General features: G+C 45.7%; 2 protein-coding genes across 10 annotated transcripts in view; one reads left to right on the plus strand and one right to left on the minus strand.

Moving 5' to 3' along the window:
* Positions 1 to 1,658: 1,658 nt before the first annotated feature.
* On the minus strand, positions 1,659 to 6,590 carry GINS3 (GINS complex subunit 3). The gene is made up of 3 exons (XM_070760564.1): positions 6,291 to 6,590; positions 4,566 to 4,796; positions 1,659 to 3,011 (listed from the first exon to the last, which is right to left on the minus strand). The coding sequence occupies exons 1-3, from the start codon at positions 6,534 to 6,536 to the stop codon at positions 2,781 to 2,783; spliced, it is 708 nt and encodes a 235-aa protein (XP_070616665.1). The 5' UTR covers positions 6,537 to 6,590; the 3' UTR covers positions 1,659 to 2,780.
* A 2,372-nt stretch (positions 6,591 to 8,962) lies between these two features.
* Positions 8,963 to 19,512, plus strand: part of HYDIN (HYDIN axonemal central pair apparatus protein) — a 164,195-nt gene continuing 153,645 nt past the window's right edge. For all 9 annotated transcript variants that reach the window (XM_070760601.1, XM_070760604.1, XM_070760603.1 and 6 more), the window contains exons 1-6: positions 8,963 to 9,134; positions 9,814 to 9,945; positions 11,649 to 11,774; positions 14,067 to 14,186; positions 16,085 to 16,219; positions 17,351 to 17,550. In XM_070760601.1, the coding sequence (XP_070616702.1) occupies positions 9,826 to 9,945; positions 11,649 to 11,774; positions 14,067 to 14,186; positions 16,085 to 16,219; positions 17,351 to 17,550 (701 nt within the window). In that variant the 5' untranslated portion in view covers positions 8,963 to 9,134; positions 9,814 to 9,825. The remainder of the gene's footprint in view (positions 9,135 to 9,813; positions 9,946 to 11,648; positions 11,775 to 14,066; positions 14,187 to 16,084; positions 16,220 to 17,350; positions 17,551 to 19,512) is intronic.

A 19,512-nucleotide genomic window follows, 5' to 3' on the forward strand; every position in this document is an offset into this window, starting at 1 on the left:
TCAGTTATTGCTATTGAACTAGGGACAACCCATTCTTTACTTATGCATTGGGTACAGGTGGGGAGGGGGATGTTCTCATATGGTTAAGCAACCCCATGGCTTGTGGGCCCGTCATGTCCACCATGCAAGGCTATGCAGTCAAGTTTTGGCTGCTTTGCAGATCAGAAGATTGGGGGCTTTCCTCACTTCTGCGGGCCAGATATTCCACAAAGCAGGGGCAGCAACAGAAAAGGCTCTCACCCACATTGAATTTCTTTGGCTTGGTGTGTTTTTTATCAGCCTGATGTTTGTAAGCCTCCACACTTCTTCTAGCACAGGGGTTCCAATACTTTTTCAGCCCACCTCGGTGTTACAAACTCATCCTCAACGCCCTCCACCCCACCTCCACAGGTAGGCGTGGCTTAGTAGTCAGTTGACCAGATGTGCGGGGCCAACTTGTAAAGTGTGATGAAACTCACTTAACATTCTTGCTTAGCAACCAAAATGTTAGGCTCAATTGTAGTCATAAGTCTTTTCTTTCTTCCTTTCTCTTTCGTCTCCCTTCCCCTTTCTTTCTTTCTGTCTTCCTTCTTTCCTACCATCTTTTTCTGTGTCTTCCTATCTTGTTCTTTCTTCCTTTTTTATTTGTCTGCCTTTCTTTCTACCATCTTTTTCTGTCTTCATTCTTTCCTACCACCTTTCTTTTCTTTCTTTTTCTTTCTTTCTGTTTCTTTCTTTCCAAAAGGGGGTGTGTGGGTGTGCTAGCATGCGTGCATGTGCCCACCGCCCTCCCCTCCCCTGCATGCACACCCCTCCCCTGTGCTGCCCCCCCCAAGCATGCGCACTTCTGAAGCCTGGAAGGCAAGCAGTGGGTTCATAGCGATGGGGTCTGGGGAGCTGTACCAGTATGAGCCCACTGATTTATTTTTTTTCTAGCATCTCCATGTCAGAAGCAGCCCTCCCGCTTCCCTCTCGTCTTAATGCTGATCTTTAAACTTTGTCTGAAGCACAGCCACACAGAGACACCGGTAAAAAAACCCACCAAAAATCAGTGGGTTCATATTGGCATGACTCTAACCCCACCATCACCACCATCACCGTTAGGTTAAAAAAAAAGTCCAAACGTGCAAACTAGAAGTGAGTTTTTCCAAACTTCTGGTTTTTCTGTTGGGGGATTTTTTTGCCTCTGGAGCTTCTGGGAAACTTCCCTGGAGCATCCAGAGGAGGAAATGGCCTTTCCAAAACAGGCCGAAAATCAGCTGGCCAGCCTGTACATGCACGCTGGAGCTGAAACCTGGCAAAGTCTGGCGTGACCTTCTGCATGGCTCCACGTGCCACCTCTGGTTCGCCATCACTGTAGATCTGTAGGTCAGCGGTTCAAATCTCACCACCGGCTCAAGGTTGACTCAGCCTTCCATCCTTCTGAGGTGGGTCAAATGAGGACCCGGATTGTGGGGGCAATATGCTGGCTGTTTTAAAAAAGTGCTATTGCTAACATGTTGTAAGCTGCCCTGAGTCTAAGGAGAAGGGCGGCATAAAAATCGAATCAATAAATAAAATAAAATAAATAAATCGGGACGAGGAGACCTTCAAGGCCTCTCGCAACTCTGTTATTCTGTTATGCTGCTAACTCCCAGTTTTGGAGAGGGTTGATAAATAATACACAAAGAAACAGTTAATTGTCTTTTTAATATTTAATAAAAGTCTTTAAGGGAAAATGTTCCACATACTTTTCACATGGTCTATTAGCTGAGTCTTTGAAGAAGGGCGGCATGTAAGTCCAATAAATAATAATCTATTATCTGTCAGACAAGATTAACAGGGGCTCCTTGGCTCAGACTTAAGTTTATGAATAGTCCCCCTCATGCCCGAGTCCCTTCTTGGTTCTATTCGGGGTTTGGGGCCTCTCTTGAGGGACCACCAGTTTCCCACAGTTTGTTCTAACAGGATTGGCACACTCCAGTTTCCATCAATTACACCAGGCCATTTTCTGGTGCCTGGAAATGTGCTTCCTCTGTGGCAACTCTAGAATAAACTTCCTCCCAGAACCTGAGTGGCTTCCACACTGCGGCCATTTTGCAGAGCCTTCAGTACTGCTGCTCGCCTCTGGGTTTATTGTCTTGACCATCATCATTTTGTCTGATGCTGTGTTTTTGTGAGTTTTGTTGTAACTTTCATTTTTAAGTATTTTTAACAAGCGTCACCTACTGCCCAAAGTGGCTGAGAGTCTGGCAACATATAAATTTAGTGATGATGATGATAGCATCGACAAAATGCTATCTACTGAACCCCAGAAGGCACCGTTTGCCCTCAGACCCTGGATGTAGTCGCAGAACTGCAGCTCAGAGACTTTCATTTAAGAAGGCAGCATTTCTAACCATCCTGGTGAGTATGAAGACGCAGGCTGCACTCCTTGGATCTGTTCAGGTGGTCCTCGGAATGGCCACTGGCAAGTAAAAGGAAACTGGGACTAAAAGGGATAACTACGTGCCTACGTTTCAATTATTGCTACAGAAAACTGGCCGGACAATAGCTAATTATTCCTTGCATTTCTAAAACCCTTCTTTAAATTAATAAAACAAAAATCAAACAGAGACATTGAAATGTTATTTCCTAAAGTGAGTTGTTGCTGCTATTACATCTATTCATTCAGAGCCAGAACATTATTTTGCATCCAATCTCAAATTACTGGAAATAATTTTAACTGGATCCGTGAACGTAGGTTCTTCTGAGCGCCTGAAGCCAAATACCCACAAAATCCACAAGTGTTTCCTACAGGGCCTCACCTGGACTTTGTGATCTCAGGTGTCCACGTCAGTGAATTTTCTCTTTTTGTAATTCTGGATGAGACTAGATACTGTGATCTGAGAGGCCTGGCCCATTTCCCAGCACTGGAAGTCCTGGAGTCCCTTCTGGCCGGTCTGAAATAAGGCTCGCTCCAGCTCATCCAGCCGGGCCACCAACGCAGACGTGTCCTCATTGAAAGTATTCTGGGAAGAGTCCATAATGTGACGGAAACGGCCAATAAATGTCTACCAACAGAAGACATAGATCTATTTAGCATGGAAAACGTTGGCTTGGATTCTCACCAGGAAAAGACTGGTAACTTCGCTCACACCTGAGACTTCACAGCGACCACCTGATTCTGAGATGGATATAAAACATCCATTTCTGTGCCAGCCCACATTTTAATCATGAAATTGAGAATGGGAAGACGGAGCAGGGCCAGACCAGGGACAGGCAACTCAGTGCCCCACAGGGGTCCCAAAATTTCAATTCCCAGCAAAACTAGACAGTGCCGCTTCTTAACATTAGGAATCGATTCAACAGAGCTGCAGTCCAGAAACTCCTTGCCCTGCTCCTGACATCCTAGCACAGTGATGGCGAACCTATGGCACAGGTGCCACAGGTGGCACGCAAAATGATATCTGATTGCAAATAACATTAAAGATTCTAACTACAAACAGGAATGAGTCCTTGCATTGAAAGAGCATCCGTCATTTCAGATCCACGCCTGTTGGTGGACATTCATTTACCTGCTGCCCGCCACCCTGACCCTAAGCTTGGGCTGTTGGTACACAATCATGATGCAGAATTACATCCAAATTAGGCTAATGTGCAGCACAAAATTGATAAGTAATATATTAATTGAATGGACTGTCATATTCACAAACTTCTTCTTTTGTAGGGCTCTGAAGCTGTTTCTGGAGAATAGACTACAACTCTATCTTGAGAAAACTGGGTGGTATTTGCCCCTCACCCCGACCCCAGGTCCATACACGTTTCCATTACTAGTCGGGAATGGTCTAGCACTTCCCTATTTAAGACTGTGCAACCTGGAGTCCTTCTGAAGTTATTTATTTGACTTCTATGCCGCCCAATCCCAATGGGACTCTGGGCAGCTATCAGTAACATGCAGTTCAAAGAGTAAGTGGCAACTGTGGCCAGGATGCCCTTTGCACAGGTTCATCTTGTGTACCTTCAGTTACTCATGTACTGGTCATCCCATGATTGAATGAATGCAATGCACTTTATCTAGAAGACATCCAGAAACTTTCACTGTTACAAAATGCAGCAACATGAGCAGTAATGGGCACATCTTGGTAAGGCCAAGGATCCCTGCTGCTGCGCAAGCTATGCCAATAGGCTGCTGAAAGCAATACTGATTACCTATAATGCCCTGTGTAACCAAGAGGGGAATATCTGAGGCCCATCTCCAAATTGTTTCTGCTGGTTTCTTTCTGATACCAGTACCTTCCAGCAGTATGTTCTAGTCCTCTCTGTTGTCACTTTACAAGTGTATGAAAGCATGGCTTCCCTCTCATGGCTCCCACCCTCTGGAGCAGCCTATCCCCAGGGTTTGCAATGCCCTCTCTCTCGGGGTTCCTAAAAACCCTTGCATCCTAGCTTTGTGGCCAGGCCTAGGGTTACAATCATGTATACTGTGACTCTCCTAGTCTGGGCCGCTTATTGTACTGTATTTTTTTAATTTTTAAAAAATTAAACCGAGTCTAATGGAATGGGTGGCTATAACAAGTTTAAAAGAATAATGAAGAATTAGAAGCTGCAAGCAGCAGACCTTTTACCTGTAGTATGGACTGAGCTAATTCAGTATTTTCAGGATTGTCAAAATTGAGTAACTGGGACCCAAATCCATAGTAATACGGCCCCAGTTTATGCAGGTCAACCACATTGGCGTCGGCATTAAACACGGTCCGCCAGCTCTCCTTGTAAACCTTTGGCAGCTGCACGGAAAGAATCCTCCGCTTGTCATACAAGCCTTTGGCCAGCCAGAGAGGGAGCTCCAACTTTGAGCCCTGCATCAGTGGACAAAACACAAAAAGGGTCAAAGGCAAAAGGATTATTTTATTATTATTATTATTATTATTATTATTATTATTATTATTATTATTATTATGCATGTATGTATGTATGTGGATTTGTAGGCTGCCCCTCTCCGAGGACTTGGGGCAGCTCATAGCATGTACAAAAAAACAAGAAACAATAGTAGCAATCCAATTAATACATTAAAAAAAGTGTTTAAAATTCTAATTTAAAAAAAAAAGAAAAACCATCAATAACCTTTGAAAAGTGTTCGGAAACTTCAGATCGTGCAGAATGCTGCTGTGAGAGCAATCATGGGCTTCCCTAAATATGCCCATGTTACACCAACACTCTGCAGTCTGCATTGGTTGCCGATCAGTTTCCGGTCATAATTCAAAGTGTTGGTTATCACCTATAAACCCCTTCATGGCACCGGGCCAGATTATCTCCGGGACCGCCTTCTGCCGCATGAATCCCAGCGACCAGTTAGGTCCCTCAGAGTGGGCCTTCTCCGGGTCCCGTCAACTAAACAATGTCGTTTGGCGGGACCCAGGGGAAGAGCCTTCTCTGTGGCGGCCCCAGCCCTCTAGAACCAACTCCCCCCAGAGATTAGAATAGCCCCCACCCTCCTTGCCTTTCGTAAGCTCCTCAAAACCCACCTCTGCCGTCAGGCATGGGGGAACTGAGATATTCTTTCCCCCTAGGCTTCTACAATTTATGCATGGTATGTTTGTATGTATGATTTGTTTTATAACAAGGGTTTTTAGCTGTTTTAGTATTGGATTTCTACATGCTGTTTTTATCACTGTTGTTAGCCGCCCCGAGTCCACGGAGAGGGGCGGCATAAAAATCCAATAAAATAAATAAATAAATAAATAAATAAATCATCCATTCAACAATCAAACTAAAGCATTCATTGGTCAGGGGAGAAGATCTAAGGAACCCCAAGCCTGGCAGCAAAACTCAACGCCCGTCGTGCTACTCCAAGGGTCCTGCGAGCAGGGACGTTCAAGAGCGGGTATCACCCTAAGTCCCAAGCCCTCTGCAGCCACCGCGGTTCCCACTCCGCCCCCCCTTTAATCGTGGAGGCAATGGGGGCCACGCTTGCAGGGGGGAGAAGCCGCCAGCGTCGCCCAGGGAGACCCACGGCCGGGGGGGGGCGTCTCTCTGCCATCTCTGCGGGCGCGGCTATCCGTGCTCTCCACTCCTGCACAGGCTCCCTCGGTCAAGGGGGGCCTGTGAACCTCCGGCCCGGCCACCTCCATTCCCAGCCTGGGGACGGCCAGGCCAGCACTCCGCTTTCCCCTGGCGGGTAGCCCTTTCCCAGACCCTCCCCGCCTGCCCAGCGGGATTGTCGGCGGGAGACAGGCGCGGCTCAGCCGCCTTCCACCCTGCGGGGCCAGGCCCGCCGTCGCCAGTCGGGAGGAGGCCGCCCAGAGCCCCCGGCCCAGCGCTCCGGAGCCTGCGGCCGCGCTGGCAGCCCTCACCTGCGGGAGCGCGTTGCCGGCCGCAGCGGCCGCCTCGGGCCTGGCCAGGAAGGCGGCTAAGCGGGGCCAGGCGACCTCGGCGCTGCATGGCAGCCGCTCCTGCGACATCAGGATGTCGGCCAGCGAAAGGAAGCTCTCGTCGGAGCCCAGCGCGGCCTCCACTGGCGCGTAGGGGCCCGCCATGGCGCCTTCCCAGCCTTTCGGCAGCCCGTGCGCCTGCGCGGCGGGCGCCTGCTGCTTTCCCATTGGCTACGAAGGGCGGGGGCGGACCCTCGAGAGCGCCGCGGCCTCTCCCACCCACGGAGGGAGCAAGCGGAGGCGGTTGAAGAGGGTCCCGAGGTTGGCAACTCTTAAGACTCCAACTCCCAGAATTCCTCAGCCAGCGCACGTTTGCGTAACGATGGCTGGGGAATGCTGGGAGTTAAATTCCACTAGCCTCAGATGGGAGACTCCTGCCCGTTGAGCGGGTCGCTCCTCACCTCGGCCGCTCCAAGTCCCAGTTTGGAGAAATCGCTTGGAGCTTTCTTTGCTCTAATAATTGCTTCAGAGTTTTTTTAAATACACATTTTATTTAACTTAATTCATTTCATGTGTTCTATTCTTTCTTAAATATTGGTCTAGGACTATTCAAAGTCAAATTTATTATTACAGTCATAGACCAAAACAAATAAATCACTTAGTGAATACACAGTCAAAAGTTGTAGGATAAAATGATAAAGAACAGATAAAAATCCATGATAAAATCAAATCTATCAATTATGCATTGTCAATACCACTAAAATTACAATATTGGTCTAGGATTATAAACAAACAAACAAATAAATAAAACTCATCCAACGTAGAGCCCCGCAATGCTCTGCTCATTGCTTCCCTTCAAACCTGCATTGGGCTTGCCCAATGTTTCCCAACCTTGGCAACTTGAAGATATCTGGACTTCAACTCCCAGAAGTCCCCAGCCAGCATTCTTCAAGTTGCCAAGGTTGGGAAACACTGGGCTTGTCAATACATGCTGGTTCCATTCTTCTCCTAACTATTCTCATGCTAACTATGCCTGCACCGATGAGGTCACCTAACCTGGGTACCTATCTCCTGGGGGTGGGCTAGTGCCCAGAGGGGTGTGTGTGGATGCAGTGGGGTAGTGAAAATGGACCTCCACCCCAGAGCACCCAATTTGCACTGAAAGATGTTGAAAGAAAATGCATAAGCCACACCCACAATGTGGTAATAAAAATTTGGGTAGCCCTTCGCTGCTTCCTCCACATAGAAGCAACCGAGTCCAGATAGCACCAAGGATTCCTGGCTCTATTCCTCTAAGGACGCTGCAGAAGAGTCCCTCGTCTGGCAGCCTCTGTCTTGCAAATGGAATGCTTCACCAAAATCAGAGAATCAAGGTGGAAACCTCACCAAGCAAATCCAGAATTGGAGAGGAAGAGCCATCATTTCATGTCGGAGCCAGACACCGGGACATGCGCACTCTGCGTTGCTGGCAGTGAAGGGTTACCAAATATATTCGATTTTTAAATGTATTTGATTTTTTTAATGCCGTCCTTCTCCTTAGACTCAGGGGCGGCTTACAACATGTTAGCAATAGCACTTTTTCACAGAGCCAGCATATTGCCCCCACAATCCGGGTCCTTATTTGACCCACCTTGGAAGGATGGAAGACTGAGTCAACCTTGAGCCGGTGATGAGATTTGGACCGCTGACCTACAGCTCTACAGTCAGCTTCAGTGGCCTGCAGTACCGCACTCTACCTGCTGCGCCACCCCGGCTTTTTTTTACTACCACATTGTGGGCGTGGCTTATGCAGGACACCCTGCTTTTTTTCCCAACATCTTTCAATGCAAATTGGGTGCTTTGTGGTGGAGTTCCATTTTGCCCCCCCCCCCCCGCCTCCTGGCAGCAGCCCACTCCTGGTTGCAGGCGAAGAGCGCGACGTTCATAGAGGGATCCTTCTAATCTAAAACCACGGCTGGCGACGCGGGCGTTGTGCCTCCACTAGCTCGTGATTGGCTGGAGCGGGAGCGCTCAGGCGTTGTGATTGGTTGTTACCTCAGAGTTGTGTTCTGGGTTGTTATATACAAAGAGCTGTCAGTTCAACAGACCGCGGAGTTCTGTCAGTGTTCTAGCAACAAAGTTCTGTTCCTCAAACTCACCTGCGGCTCGTGAAAAGGTGTTTCCGACTTAACCATGTGGACTTCGACTCCCGGAATTCTCCAGTCGAACATGCTGGCTGAGAAATTCTGGGAGTTGAAGTCCACAAGTCTTAAAGTCGCTAAGATCGGAGAGCCCTGTTTCAAAGGAGGGGCGGGAGGAGGGCATTACCGCCCCGAGTCTGCGGAGAGGGGCGGCATATAAATCCAATAAATCTAATCTAATCTAATCTACTTTTATTGGGGCTTTTATCCCTGTGGAGACGCTCGGAGGCATCAAATCGTCCCGGAGCTGAAGTTGCTCCGCCAGATCGGGACAACGACGACCCGCGGGAGAGACGGGATCCGTCGGGGCGGGTGAGTCGATGGCCCAGCCAGGACGGCTAAGCTCGACCTCGCCTGCAAGGCCTGAGGAGCCACTGAGGAGGGCGGGGCGGCCGCGCGCGCGCGCGATACACTTCCAGACGCCTCCCGGGGGTGGAGTGTGTAAGCGTTGTCATAGCGACGCGGCAGCGCGTTGCTGGGGTAACGAGCGGCGTGCGGGCCTGGCGGTGTTGGGGATCCGAGGACCGACCTGCGTCCCCTCGAACGCCTCCCCGTCGCCGGCGCACTTCCCGAACGGAGGTCCGGAGAAGCTGCCGCTGGGGCCCTTCCGGGAGGCGTTTCGAGGACCGCTCCGTCGGTTCGCCTGGTGAGTCCTGGGCTGCCGACATCAGGGAAGCGCGAAGCGGCGAGAGGGCGGGTCTCTGCCTTAACTGCGGGGCTGGCGTGCTCCCCGGGGGGAGCGGCGGGCTTAGCAGGTGGGCAAACCTCGCGCCGCCCGTCCCGCCTCGAGAAGGAGAGCGGACCCTGCCCGAGTTCCGCCCCGTTGCAGCTGCCTGCAGAGGCCCTTTGGGGATACTCGGCTTGTCAGCAGCCGTCTAGGGAAGGCAGCCCATTCCCCGCGAGGGTGTCTGCCGGGCGGCCTCAGTCTGGCGAGGAGAGCTTCTCTCGCAGAACCCGGTAGCGGTCAGACCTAAAAGAGAAACAGAAAGAGATCCCCACCGCTCCGTTGTTGCTGAGTTTACAAGGAAAATAATAATATTTGCAATATTCGGGTCTTAGAGTTGTTGTTTTACTCCTTTTCCCATTAAGGGTCTATTTCTCTTTGATGGTCCAAATAATACTATGCATTTCAGATAATGGGGTGTACATAAGCACACTTTGCACTTACTGTCCCTGTTTTCCTGTCGTACTGTCCAAATTTACCTGTACCTACTTTGCCTATATTTATGTTTATATCAATACCTACTCTCTTGTACATGTTTTCAATAAATTAAATAAAATAAAATCCACTTCCAAGTTTTTAAAGAAGCTTGTTCTTCTTTCAGAGGCTGACAAAGATGCTAACCAATCCAGCCGGGAAATCTCTGCTTCCTTTGAAGTTACCAGAAGGATTTCAGAGCAAAGTGGTTGCGCCACGCAATGCAAAGTTGGTTACAGAAGAAAAGAAGGATGTTCCAGTATGTTCCTTTGAGGATGGATGGATACATGTGGATATTTTTAAATGGGTCACAGAATAAAAGAAAACTTCCTTGGGTTGACCTAGACACCTTTGGATTATATGGTCCCAATTGTGTTGTTTTCTTGACAACATTAATGCTTTACTACTGTCTTCTAATTTTTGATTTCCCAGTAGAACAACAACACTTTATTAAACTGGCACGGCACCTGACTCTCAACAATTTTGAGTGACTTTCAGCAACCAGCAAATAAATTACAGTAAAAACCAGTAAATTATAAAAAATTGATAGCACGTATGATGACTAGAGGGTTATCACACTTCCTTGCTGAAGGCCTGGGTGAAGGTTGGCCTCATCACCAACCTTGATATTTTTTAATGGTTTTCTATCAGTACATCTTAAAACACTCATTTCCCAGAAAGCAAACTAGAACTATAAGCAAAAGTAACTGAGAGCCAGTTTGGTCTAATAAAGCACCATGCCAGAAACCAGGAAGCTGTGAGACCTAGTCTCACCTTAGGCATGAAAGTTCCTGAGTGATTTTGGCCCAGTGCCTCTCCCTGAGCCCAACTCCCTCACAGAGTTTTTATTGTGGGGGGGGAAAGGAGGAAGAAGATGTTTTGTATATCTCAGATGCCTTACTTGTAAAAATAATAACAATAGATTTTTAAAAGCTACATCTAAAAAAATAGCTTAACAAGTGAGGTCTGAGACTGATGCCAGGTGGGGGAAGGAGCAAAGGGAGGGTATGGGTGTGTGTGCAGGAAATCATAGGGAGGGAGGGCAGTGTACAAGTGGAGACATGGGAGGCCCAGGTCAGGGAAGTGGCACCAGTTGGTGGTGGGAGAAGTGCAACGAGATCTGGAGAGATGACATGGAACTTCAAGGCCTGGTTGTAACCCCTGTTTGTTCAGCACCTTCATAATGTCAGCTTTGCTGAGCAAATAGGTTGAGGACTACTGACAACCAAGGGCTGCTTAAATATACTTATTTGTTCATTTGCTTGCTTGCTTGTTTGTTTGTTTGTTCGACTTCTATGCCACCCAATCCCAAAGGACTCAGGGCGGCTTACAACATAATATAATACAATACAAAAAGATTCAGCAATAAAAAGAAGTCGAATGTAATCTCTTTAAAAAAAACCAACCCTGATAAAAAAAATTTTTTTAATTGATAAAACCCATTTATATTAAAAACAGTCTAATCTTATGCATGCACACCATTCATAAAATAAAATTTGGCCATGAAAGATGGACAATTCATCTTAGTGTATCACAGGCTTCCATTGCATAGGAATCAAAGTTAATGAAGATCAATGTAATGCAATACAAAGAATGCAACCTCCCCACAATTATCCATTCAGAAGTGGCTTTGTTCAACCCAAGGAAAATAGGAAAGCATAGAAGAAAGCTGCAAATTAATGTTATTACAAATGAAAATTCCAATAATTGAAATGGACAATCGGCATTTATGACCTTTTAAAGAGTATCAGTGGGAAATCATTGGGGTTTCTTTGGACGCTACCACAATAGGTTATAAGCACATTTGTTTATTTTTTTATTTGATTTTTATGCTGCCCTTCTCTTTAGACAGGGTGGCTTACAGCATGTTAGCAATAGTACTTTTTAACAGAGCCAGCCTATTGCCCTCAGGAAGAGCCAATCTTGGTGAAGGTGTTAATGCACTTTTGCTTTTCTCTGCAGCTGACACCCTCAGCTTTTCTGAAAGAAATATCTCTCACAACGGAACAAAGGCTGGCAAACACCCATGAAGTACACTTACCTCGCATTATTCAGCTTTTGGACATGAGTGAAACCTCACACCAAAAAGTAAGCATTTTTTCTACTTTAGAGCAGGATCTGTGGGACTTCCTGCAATACACAGGCACGAAAAGACATGGTAAAGGATTTTACTAGCTTAAAAAAGACAAATAAATACTTGTATATTTTTATATTAAAAAAGAGAATAAATGCCAAAGGTAATATGAATTGTTTGAAAAATCCTAAGGCAAATTTGGTGTGGCATCCAGGAAGTGGGGGTGGAAAATGTGCACCTCCATGATCGGGGCCATGTCTCAAATTGGCATTCTTGGAGTTGTGTCTATTGATGGAAACCATCCAAACAAGAACATGCAAATGGGGCTGTTTTTCACTTTACTCCATGCAAGTGAACCTTCAATCTAATTGATTTCTGGTTAGCAGAATTTAGATGCATTTGAATAAAGTATGCCATGTATTACATGCTTGGATGTATTCCTGTCTGCCACCTTATGCATGTATGAAATACCTGACATTACTGTAATAGAGAGCCAGTTTGGTCTAGTGATTAAGGTTAGAAACCGGCAGACTGTGAATTCTAGGAACAAGTCCCTAGACTTTGAGCCAATTACTCTCTCTCAGCCAAACCAACCTGACAAGGTTATTATTTTACTAGTTCCGGGTCCTCGGAGAGGGGCGGCATACAAGTCTAATAAATTGAATTGAATTATGGGAAAATTAGGAGAAGGAATGAGTATTAGATATATTTTCCCTTTGAGTTGTTTATCAAAGTAATAAAGGTGGGATATAAATTAAATAACTAAATAAAATTCAAATTAACAGTGTGTAAAATTCATTCTGAGTTAACTGGTATACTGCTTGAAATCTGTTCCCTCCTAACTTATTAAATAAATTTGTGATGGTAAAACCAGTATCCATTTGTTCTCCTTTACTGGAGCATCAGGCCTTTGCTCCTAAGCCTGTCACTTCAGTATATCTAACTGGAAGGAGGCCAGTCCAGGTTGCTCCCACCCTGCAGCCTAGGAAACAGTAGTCTCCCCCTTGGTTAATGCAGCCAAATCTCAGCAGCTGGGAATCAGCCCTAATTCTTTCTGTCACAGAATGAAGCCACTGCAGGCCACTAATTTATCCACCCATCGGTTCTTCCTTGGTCATGCAGAGCACAAGCTTGCCAAGGAAGCCTCAAAGCATGAGGTGGGCCTGATAGTTTTAGCTAGAAGATACTCAAATAGCAAATACCCACAGTCTTCAACCTACAACCACTATTCAACTCAAAATTTCCATTGCCAAGCAACACAGTTGTTAAGTGAGTTTTGTTCCGTTTTCAACTTTTCTTGCCAGAGTGAATCACAGTTGTTAAGTTAGGAACATGGTTGTTGAGTGAATCTGGCTTCTCCATTGACTTTGCTTGTCAGAGAGTCACAAAAGAGAATCACATGATTCTGAGGCATTGAAACCATCATAAATGCATACCAGTTGCCAAGCCCCTGAATATTAATCACGTCACTGTGAGGATGCTGCAACAGTGATGTGTGAAAAACAACATATACCAATCACCTAAGTCAGCGATGGTGAACCTATGGCACCCGGAGCCATATCTGCTGGCACCCAAGCCACTGCCTTATCTCAGCTCCAACGTGCATGTGTGTGCCAGCCATCTGATTTTTGCTCACATGGGAGGGCATTTTTGGCTTCCAGGGAGCCTCTGTGGGATGGGGGAGGGCGTTTTTACCCTCCTGCAGCTCCAGGGAAGTTTTTGTAGCCTGGGAGGGGCGAAACACGAGCCTGCTGGACCCACCAGGCTGGGAAACAGGCTGTTTCCGGCCTCCAGAGGGCCTCTGGAAGGGGTGGGAGAAGCTGTTTTTGCCCTCCCTAGGCATTGAGTTATGGGTGTGGGCACTCACATGCATGATGGCAATGCGCACACACTCTTTTGGCACCTGAGGGGAAAAAACATTCGCCATCACTGACCTAAGTCAATGCCTGATTGGAATCTATCCAATCTTCTGGACTATCTAGTAGGGAGAGCTTTCCTGGGGAGAAAAGTTTTCTGGCTGAATATCTGTTTGTGCCACGGCCCTTCAAAGCACCAGAGATTTGCCAGACCCCCATATGGCCAAAGTTGAGAGCACCCCGAGGCTTAGCTTTACTTACAAATGCAGCTGTGAGTAACCTGAGTTGTTGACTATGGCTAAGTTTTAATGTGAGTATCTCACATTTTGGTGAAGTATACTGTTTTGGTCTATTTAATGGATCTTATTGCCAATGTTAGCTGCTCTTTACCTGATGCCATAATGGTTATAGAGCAAGTCAGTATTTCCATCTGTTATTCTGCATCTTCAGTTTTCCTCTGTTGATCTGGATCGGACTCTGTTTCAACCGTTCCCATCCGAAGTGGTTTTTCAAAACTATACGTCTTGTGAACTCTATGAAGTGCCATTGATCCTGAGGAACAACGACAAGGTAGGCTTCATCATCAGAATTTGGATGTGGGTTGTGGGAGGAGAGGGTCATGGGAGGAAACCCTCAGGTTTCAAAGTGTTATAAGAACTTTACAACTGGAGTTTTTCTAATGGAATGATAATCCTCCAGACAAGCTGTTTCAAGAGAAAGATTTGCTTTAGTGCAACCTTTTTAAAGATGCGCTATAAAAATATTTCTTTATTGTATTTTTGTCACTGCTATTAATTGAAAGATTTCCAGTCTTAATGAAAATTTAAGGCTTCACCCATACTTTCAACACTTCACTCTTAAAAATCCCAGGAAGATTATTTTAACTATTCTTTCCAGTTCCCATTTTGAGATTGCAGGGGCAGAAGGTTCAAAAGGAAGAAAACTTCTATACTTTGTCCTCTGGAACACCTGAATCTCAATTATCTATTTAATGATGGAGAAAGTGAAGTAGAATTTCATGTTATTGTTTATTTTTAAACTTTGGCCTCCTGATTTTATTCAACTGCCAAAATTTACTCTCAAGAGCCTAAGATATTCAGACATTCTGTTGGGGTTGCATTTTTATCAGAATAGCTGAGTTAATACAGTTACTGTATATGATACATTTTTTACTTAATTGAAAAATCATAATGTAATTATACGGCTTCTGCATCATTTACATTTTTAGTCACAAATAGCCCAAAATAATTTTCCTACTCTTCAAATGGCAACAGCAATTTAGTTTCCTTCCAGTTTTATAATAACTTAATTTACATCAATAAAATACAGTGCAGAATTATTCTGATTCTTGTTATTTTGTCATCATTTTTTTCTCAGTTAAGCAAAGAATTGCACAACATGTTAGTTTTTAAATTTGTAATTACAGTATTTTGTCCTGTAATATTTCTGGATTTCTGGAAAAATCCATCCATCTCATCTGAAACTAACTCTTTTACCTTTTACCTTTAAAAAGATTATGCTTAAAAGGGAATAAAGCAAACCTTATGTTTAGAAGTCTTTCTATTTCTAATTTTAATCAAGTTGCAGGTGGAGGCAAGTTGTTCCACTGATTAATTGTTCTGTCAGGAAATTTCTCCACAGTTCTAGGTTGCTTCTCTCCTTGATTAGCTTCCATACACTGCTTTTTCCATGTTTTGCTTTCTGGTGCTTTAGAGAATAAATTCTTCTTTGCAGCAGCTCCTCAAATATGATGTCACTGTCTATCAGGTCACTGCTATCAAGTTGGTTTAGTTGTGCATGACTATTTTGTTTGTTGTGGGTTAAATGTAAGCTGCCTAGAGTTAGTTGAATGGGCCGTGTGATTATATTTGGTGTGTCCACCACACAAATCCCAGAATCAATTCAGTGGCAATCCATGATGGTAAGATTATAGTGCAGTGATGGTGAAGCTATGACACCTGTGGAACGCAGAGCCATATCGGAGGGCACAAGGAGTTGCCCTTTGTCAGCTCCAGTGCGCATGCATGCCCTGGCCAGCTGATTTTCAGCTTTGGGGAAGGCCATTTCGACCTCAAGAGGCTTTAGGACAGCTTCCGTTTCCCCTAACTTCCGGTTTGCCTTTTTGGATGTTTTTACACCATCCCAGGCTTCAGGGAGGGCGGAGGGTTGTGTGCAGGCATGGGGTGGTTGGGAATGGATGGGGGACATATACCCTTTTGGCCTGCAAACCAAAAAAAGGATTCTCCATCACTGTTATAATGTAATAATAAATAATAAATAAAAAGGATTGTCCCATTTGCCCTAGGCATTGTATCTTGCTTACGATACCTGTTTGTTATGGAGGGTTAAATACTTCAATTGTCACCCCCACCCACCCCCCATTTACTAAACAAATGCCCCACTATTTTCTGTGGTCTTGATTTAATCTGTTCACCGAATGGCTCCCTTAATTCCTTCATTTCCGGCAGATCCCACGGCTCGTGAAGATTGTTTGTGAGAGTTCACCTTACTTTAGAGTCATCAGTCCTAATGATGTATGCAACAAAGTTGCGCCTGGCATGCCCTCCACATTCCGCATTCTCTTCATACCTGAGGAAAACAAGGTAATCCTTTTCTGATGCGTTGTTCGACAAAGTCATCCTTTATAAATATGCCAACCCCCTTCCTCTGATTCCCCAGGCTGACACACTTTTCTGTCATAATGATAAAACTGGCAGGCCGAATCCATTAGCAGTACTAAAATACAAATCTGTCAAACACACCATATGTGTGTGTGTGTGTGTGAGAGAGAGAGAGAGAGAATGAGAGAGAAAGAAGATGGTGGAAGCAATATTATGATGAAATGCATATATAAAGGAGACAAGTCTTGGATCACAATAATATTTTTCTCACCTTGACCTACTTTCCCATTCTCTTCAGGACACTGCTGCCTTCAAACAGTATGACAGACTTACTAGGGAAGATAGACAGGAATTGTTTGACACATCTTGATTAGCACAATGGTTTTGGTTTAGTTAACATTTGAAGAGAACCATGGTGTCAATGTCCCAAATAGCATTTGAGAAATAAATCAGATTTCAGTCCAATTCTCTCACCCAAGGTTCGACTTATTATCAGAGCCATGTTGGTCATGCTATTGCCATTCCAATACTACCTATCTACCATTATTCCATCAAGGTTAAGTTTCATCCCATATCCCTATACCCACAAGATCATCTCGAAGACCAGTCCGAATGCAGGTATTCCACCGACTTCCTCTTTTCTTCAGTTGATGCAGAACAAAAGATGACCTTGGACTCTAAGAAAGGAATTTGTTGTGACTAGTAACTTTCCCTTTCATTCAACTACCCCTCCCAATCCCCTAATATTGTGCTATCTATCTTCAATGATAGATAGATAGATAGATAGATAGATAGATAGATAGATAGATAGATAGATAGATAGATAGATAGATAATCGGTAGATTCAATAAAATTGCTGGATATTTCCATGAGTTTGTGGAGATTCTCCATACTTCCCTATCCTTGCAACCATGTTTTATCCTATAACATTAATTTATACATTGCTTTTTGCTCTATACATTTTTCATCTCCTTTTGAGAAACTCATCAAGTCCAAAAACCAAGATTCTGGTCGCAACTGTGGTCATAAGGACTACTTATCTCCCAGGGCCCTGAAATCTTCAGCAAGGATCATGGAGGGATTTCTCATTTTCATATTCTTCTTTCCACCCAGGATTATTTCCATGAATTAACTTGCATTACTGAGAGGGAAAAATTCATTGTGCCTATCCGAGCAATTGGTGCCCGAGGCATTTTGGATTTCCCAGACGAACTGAATTTCTCAACATCTCCTGTCAAGTACAATACACAGAAAACCCTGCTTGTTCGGAACATTGGCAACCGAGAGGCCTATTACCAGATTACCACCCAGAGGTGAGGTCTTGAATTTTCTCTGTAGGCCGAAGGGGTTAGGCAAGGGAAATAAACATGGTCAGTAGTGTTGGGCGAACCCATTGAAGTTCGGGTTCGGCGGGTTTGGACAAACTTGCCGTTGGAGTTTGGGTGGGTTCGCTGAACCCCAACCCCAACCCCAACACCTCTGGCCTGGCAGGAGGCAAAGCGCTGGAGGGGGGTGTCAGGCTCCATCAAACGGGCCATGGCCAGGAGTCGCCGAAAATCCCTGCCCGTAGTTCTCTCTCATTTCGGCAGCTCCTGGCCATCGCCCGTTTGATGGTGCCTGACACTTCCCCCCCCAATGCTTCCCCGCCCGCTGGGCAAGAGGGCTCAGAAGGCAGGTTCTGCTGGGCCGGCTTTTGAGGATTCTGGCAGGCAGCTTCAAACGGGCGATGGCCAGGAGCTGCTGAAAATCCCTGCCCCATGTTCTCTCTCATTTCGACGGCTCCCAGACATCGCCTACTTGATGGAGCCGGACACCTCCTCCCCAGTGCTTCAGGATCCCGGCCAGCAGCCTCAAGTAGGCAGTGGGCGGGAGGGGGAGGCAGGGAGGGCTCTGAGCCCTCCCGCCCTCCCCCTCCTGCCCACCGCCCGCTTGAAGCTGCCAACCGGGATCCTGAATAGCCGGCCAGCAGAACCTGCCTCCCCACCCCTCTGGCCAGGTGTGAAGCAAAGCGCTGTGGGGGAGGTCAGTTTCCAGGTCTGGAGTCGCCCCTCCTGCCCCCCCCAGCTGAGTTGGCGGCTTGAGCCTCAGAGCCCTCCCCGCCTTCCCTTCCCGCCCACCACGGTGTTTGAGTGAACGCCAAACCTGAACATGGACTTCTGAAAAAGTCTGGGTTTGGGTTCGGTAAGCCGAACCTCGCAAAGTTTGGCATGGACCCAAACTATGCAAGTTCGGTTCGCCCAACATTAATGGTCAGTGAAGGGCTATCAAATTTTTTACTACCACACTGTGGGCGTGGCTTATGCAAGACACCCTGCATTTTCTTTCAATATCTTTCAGTGCAAATTGGGTGCTCTGGGGTGGAACTCCATTTTTGCTACCACACTGCGTTCCACCCCATCTGTGCAGCAGCCCACCCTGAACATGGTGGTTTGGATTTTTATCTTTCACAGATGTGACAGATTTGTAGATATAGAGTCATAGCACATTTTCACTAGCTATAAAAAGGCTCTTTTGTGCTACATTAGAAAGTGCCCATTCTGAGCTACAAATGTTTTCTTCTTTCCAATATCTGGCAGCTTTGAGCAGCACTTAGCCTCCTTCAAAACAGTGGTTCTGCTCAAGTGTTCCAGCAAGCTATGAATCCAAGCGAGTTGTGCTCCTTGCTTATACTTGCCACCTTCCTTGCCACCCTTCTCTTGTGGTCCAATCCCCTCCTGTGCTTCCAGCTGAGGCAAACAATGGTTTACCACTAATGTAGTAATGAAAAGGGGGAAGAGATCCCATGAGAAAACTCCCCTCGTGTGTCATAACAAGGCTTCTTTGAAAGCCATGCTCCATTCTCTCTTGTGATTGTACCTTCTCAAGGGAAGGGGCATGGGAAGATTGGGGCAAGGAATCGGACTTCTACCCAACTTCCATGGAGCCTTTGAGCAAGTTTCACTCTGAAATAAGACTACAATAAGGAAATGAGGAGGAAGCAGGAGAAACTGAGTGGCAGAAGGCAGCTAGGTCCTTGATGCTCTCTGAGCTTGGTTGTTTTCTTGCAGATGTTTTCTTATCCAAACTAGGTAACATTAGTCATGATGTTATCTAGTTTGAGTAATAAAATTTCTGCAAGAAAACAACCAAGCTCAGAGAGCATGAGCTACAAATATCTCCTTTATATATATGTACATATACAGTAATTGTTCCTAAAGCCACCCAGTCAGTTGTTAAATTGAGATAGTTGGCATATACATTTAATAGAATAGAATAGAATAGAATAGAATTTTATA

Source organism: Erythrolamprus reginae, chromosome 9, assembly GCF_031021105.1.
Source record: "Erythrolamprus reginae isolate rEryReg1 chromosome 9, rEryReg1.hap1, whole genome shotgun sequence".
In the NCBI taxonomy this organism is placed as follows: Eukaryota; Metazoa; Chordata; class Lepidosauria; order Squamata; family Dipsadidae; genus Erythrolamprus; species Erythrolamprus reginae.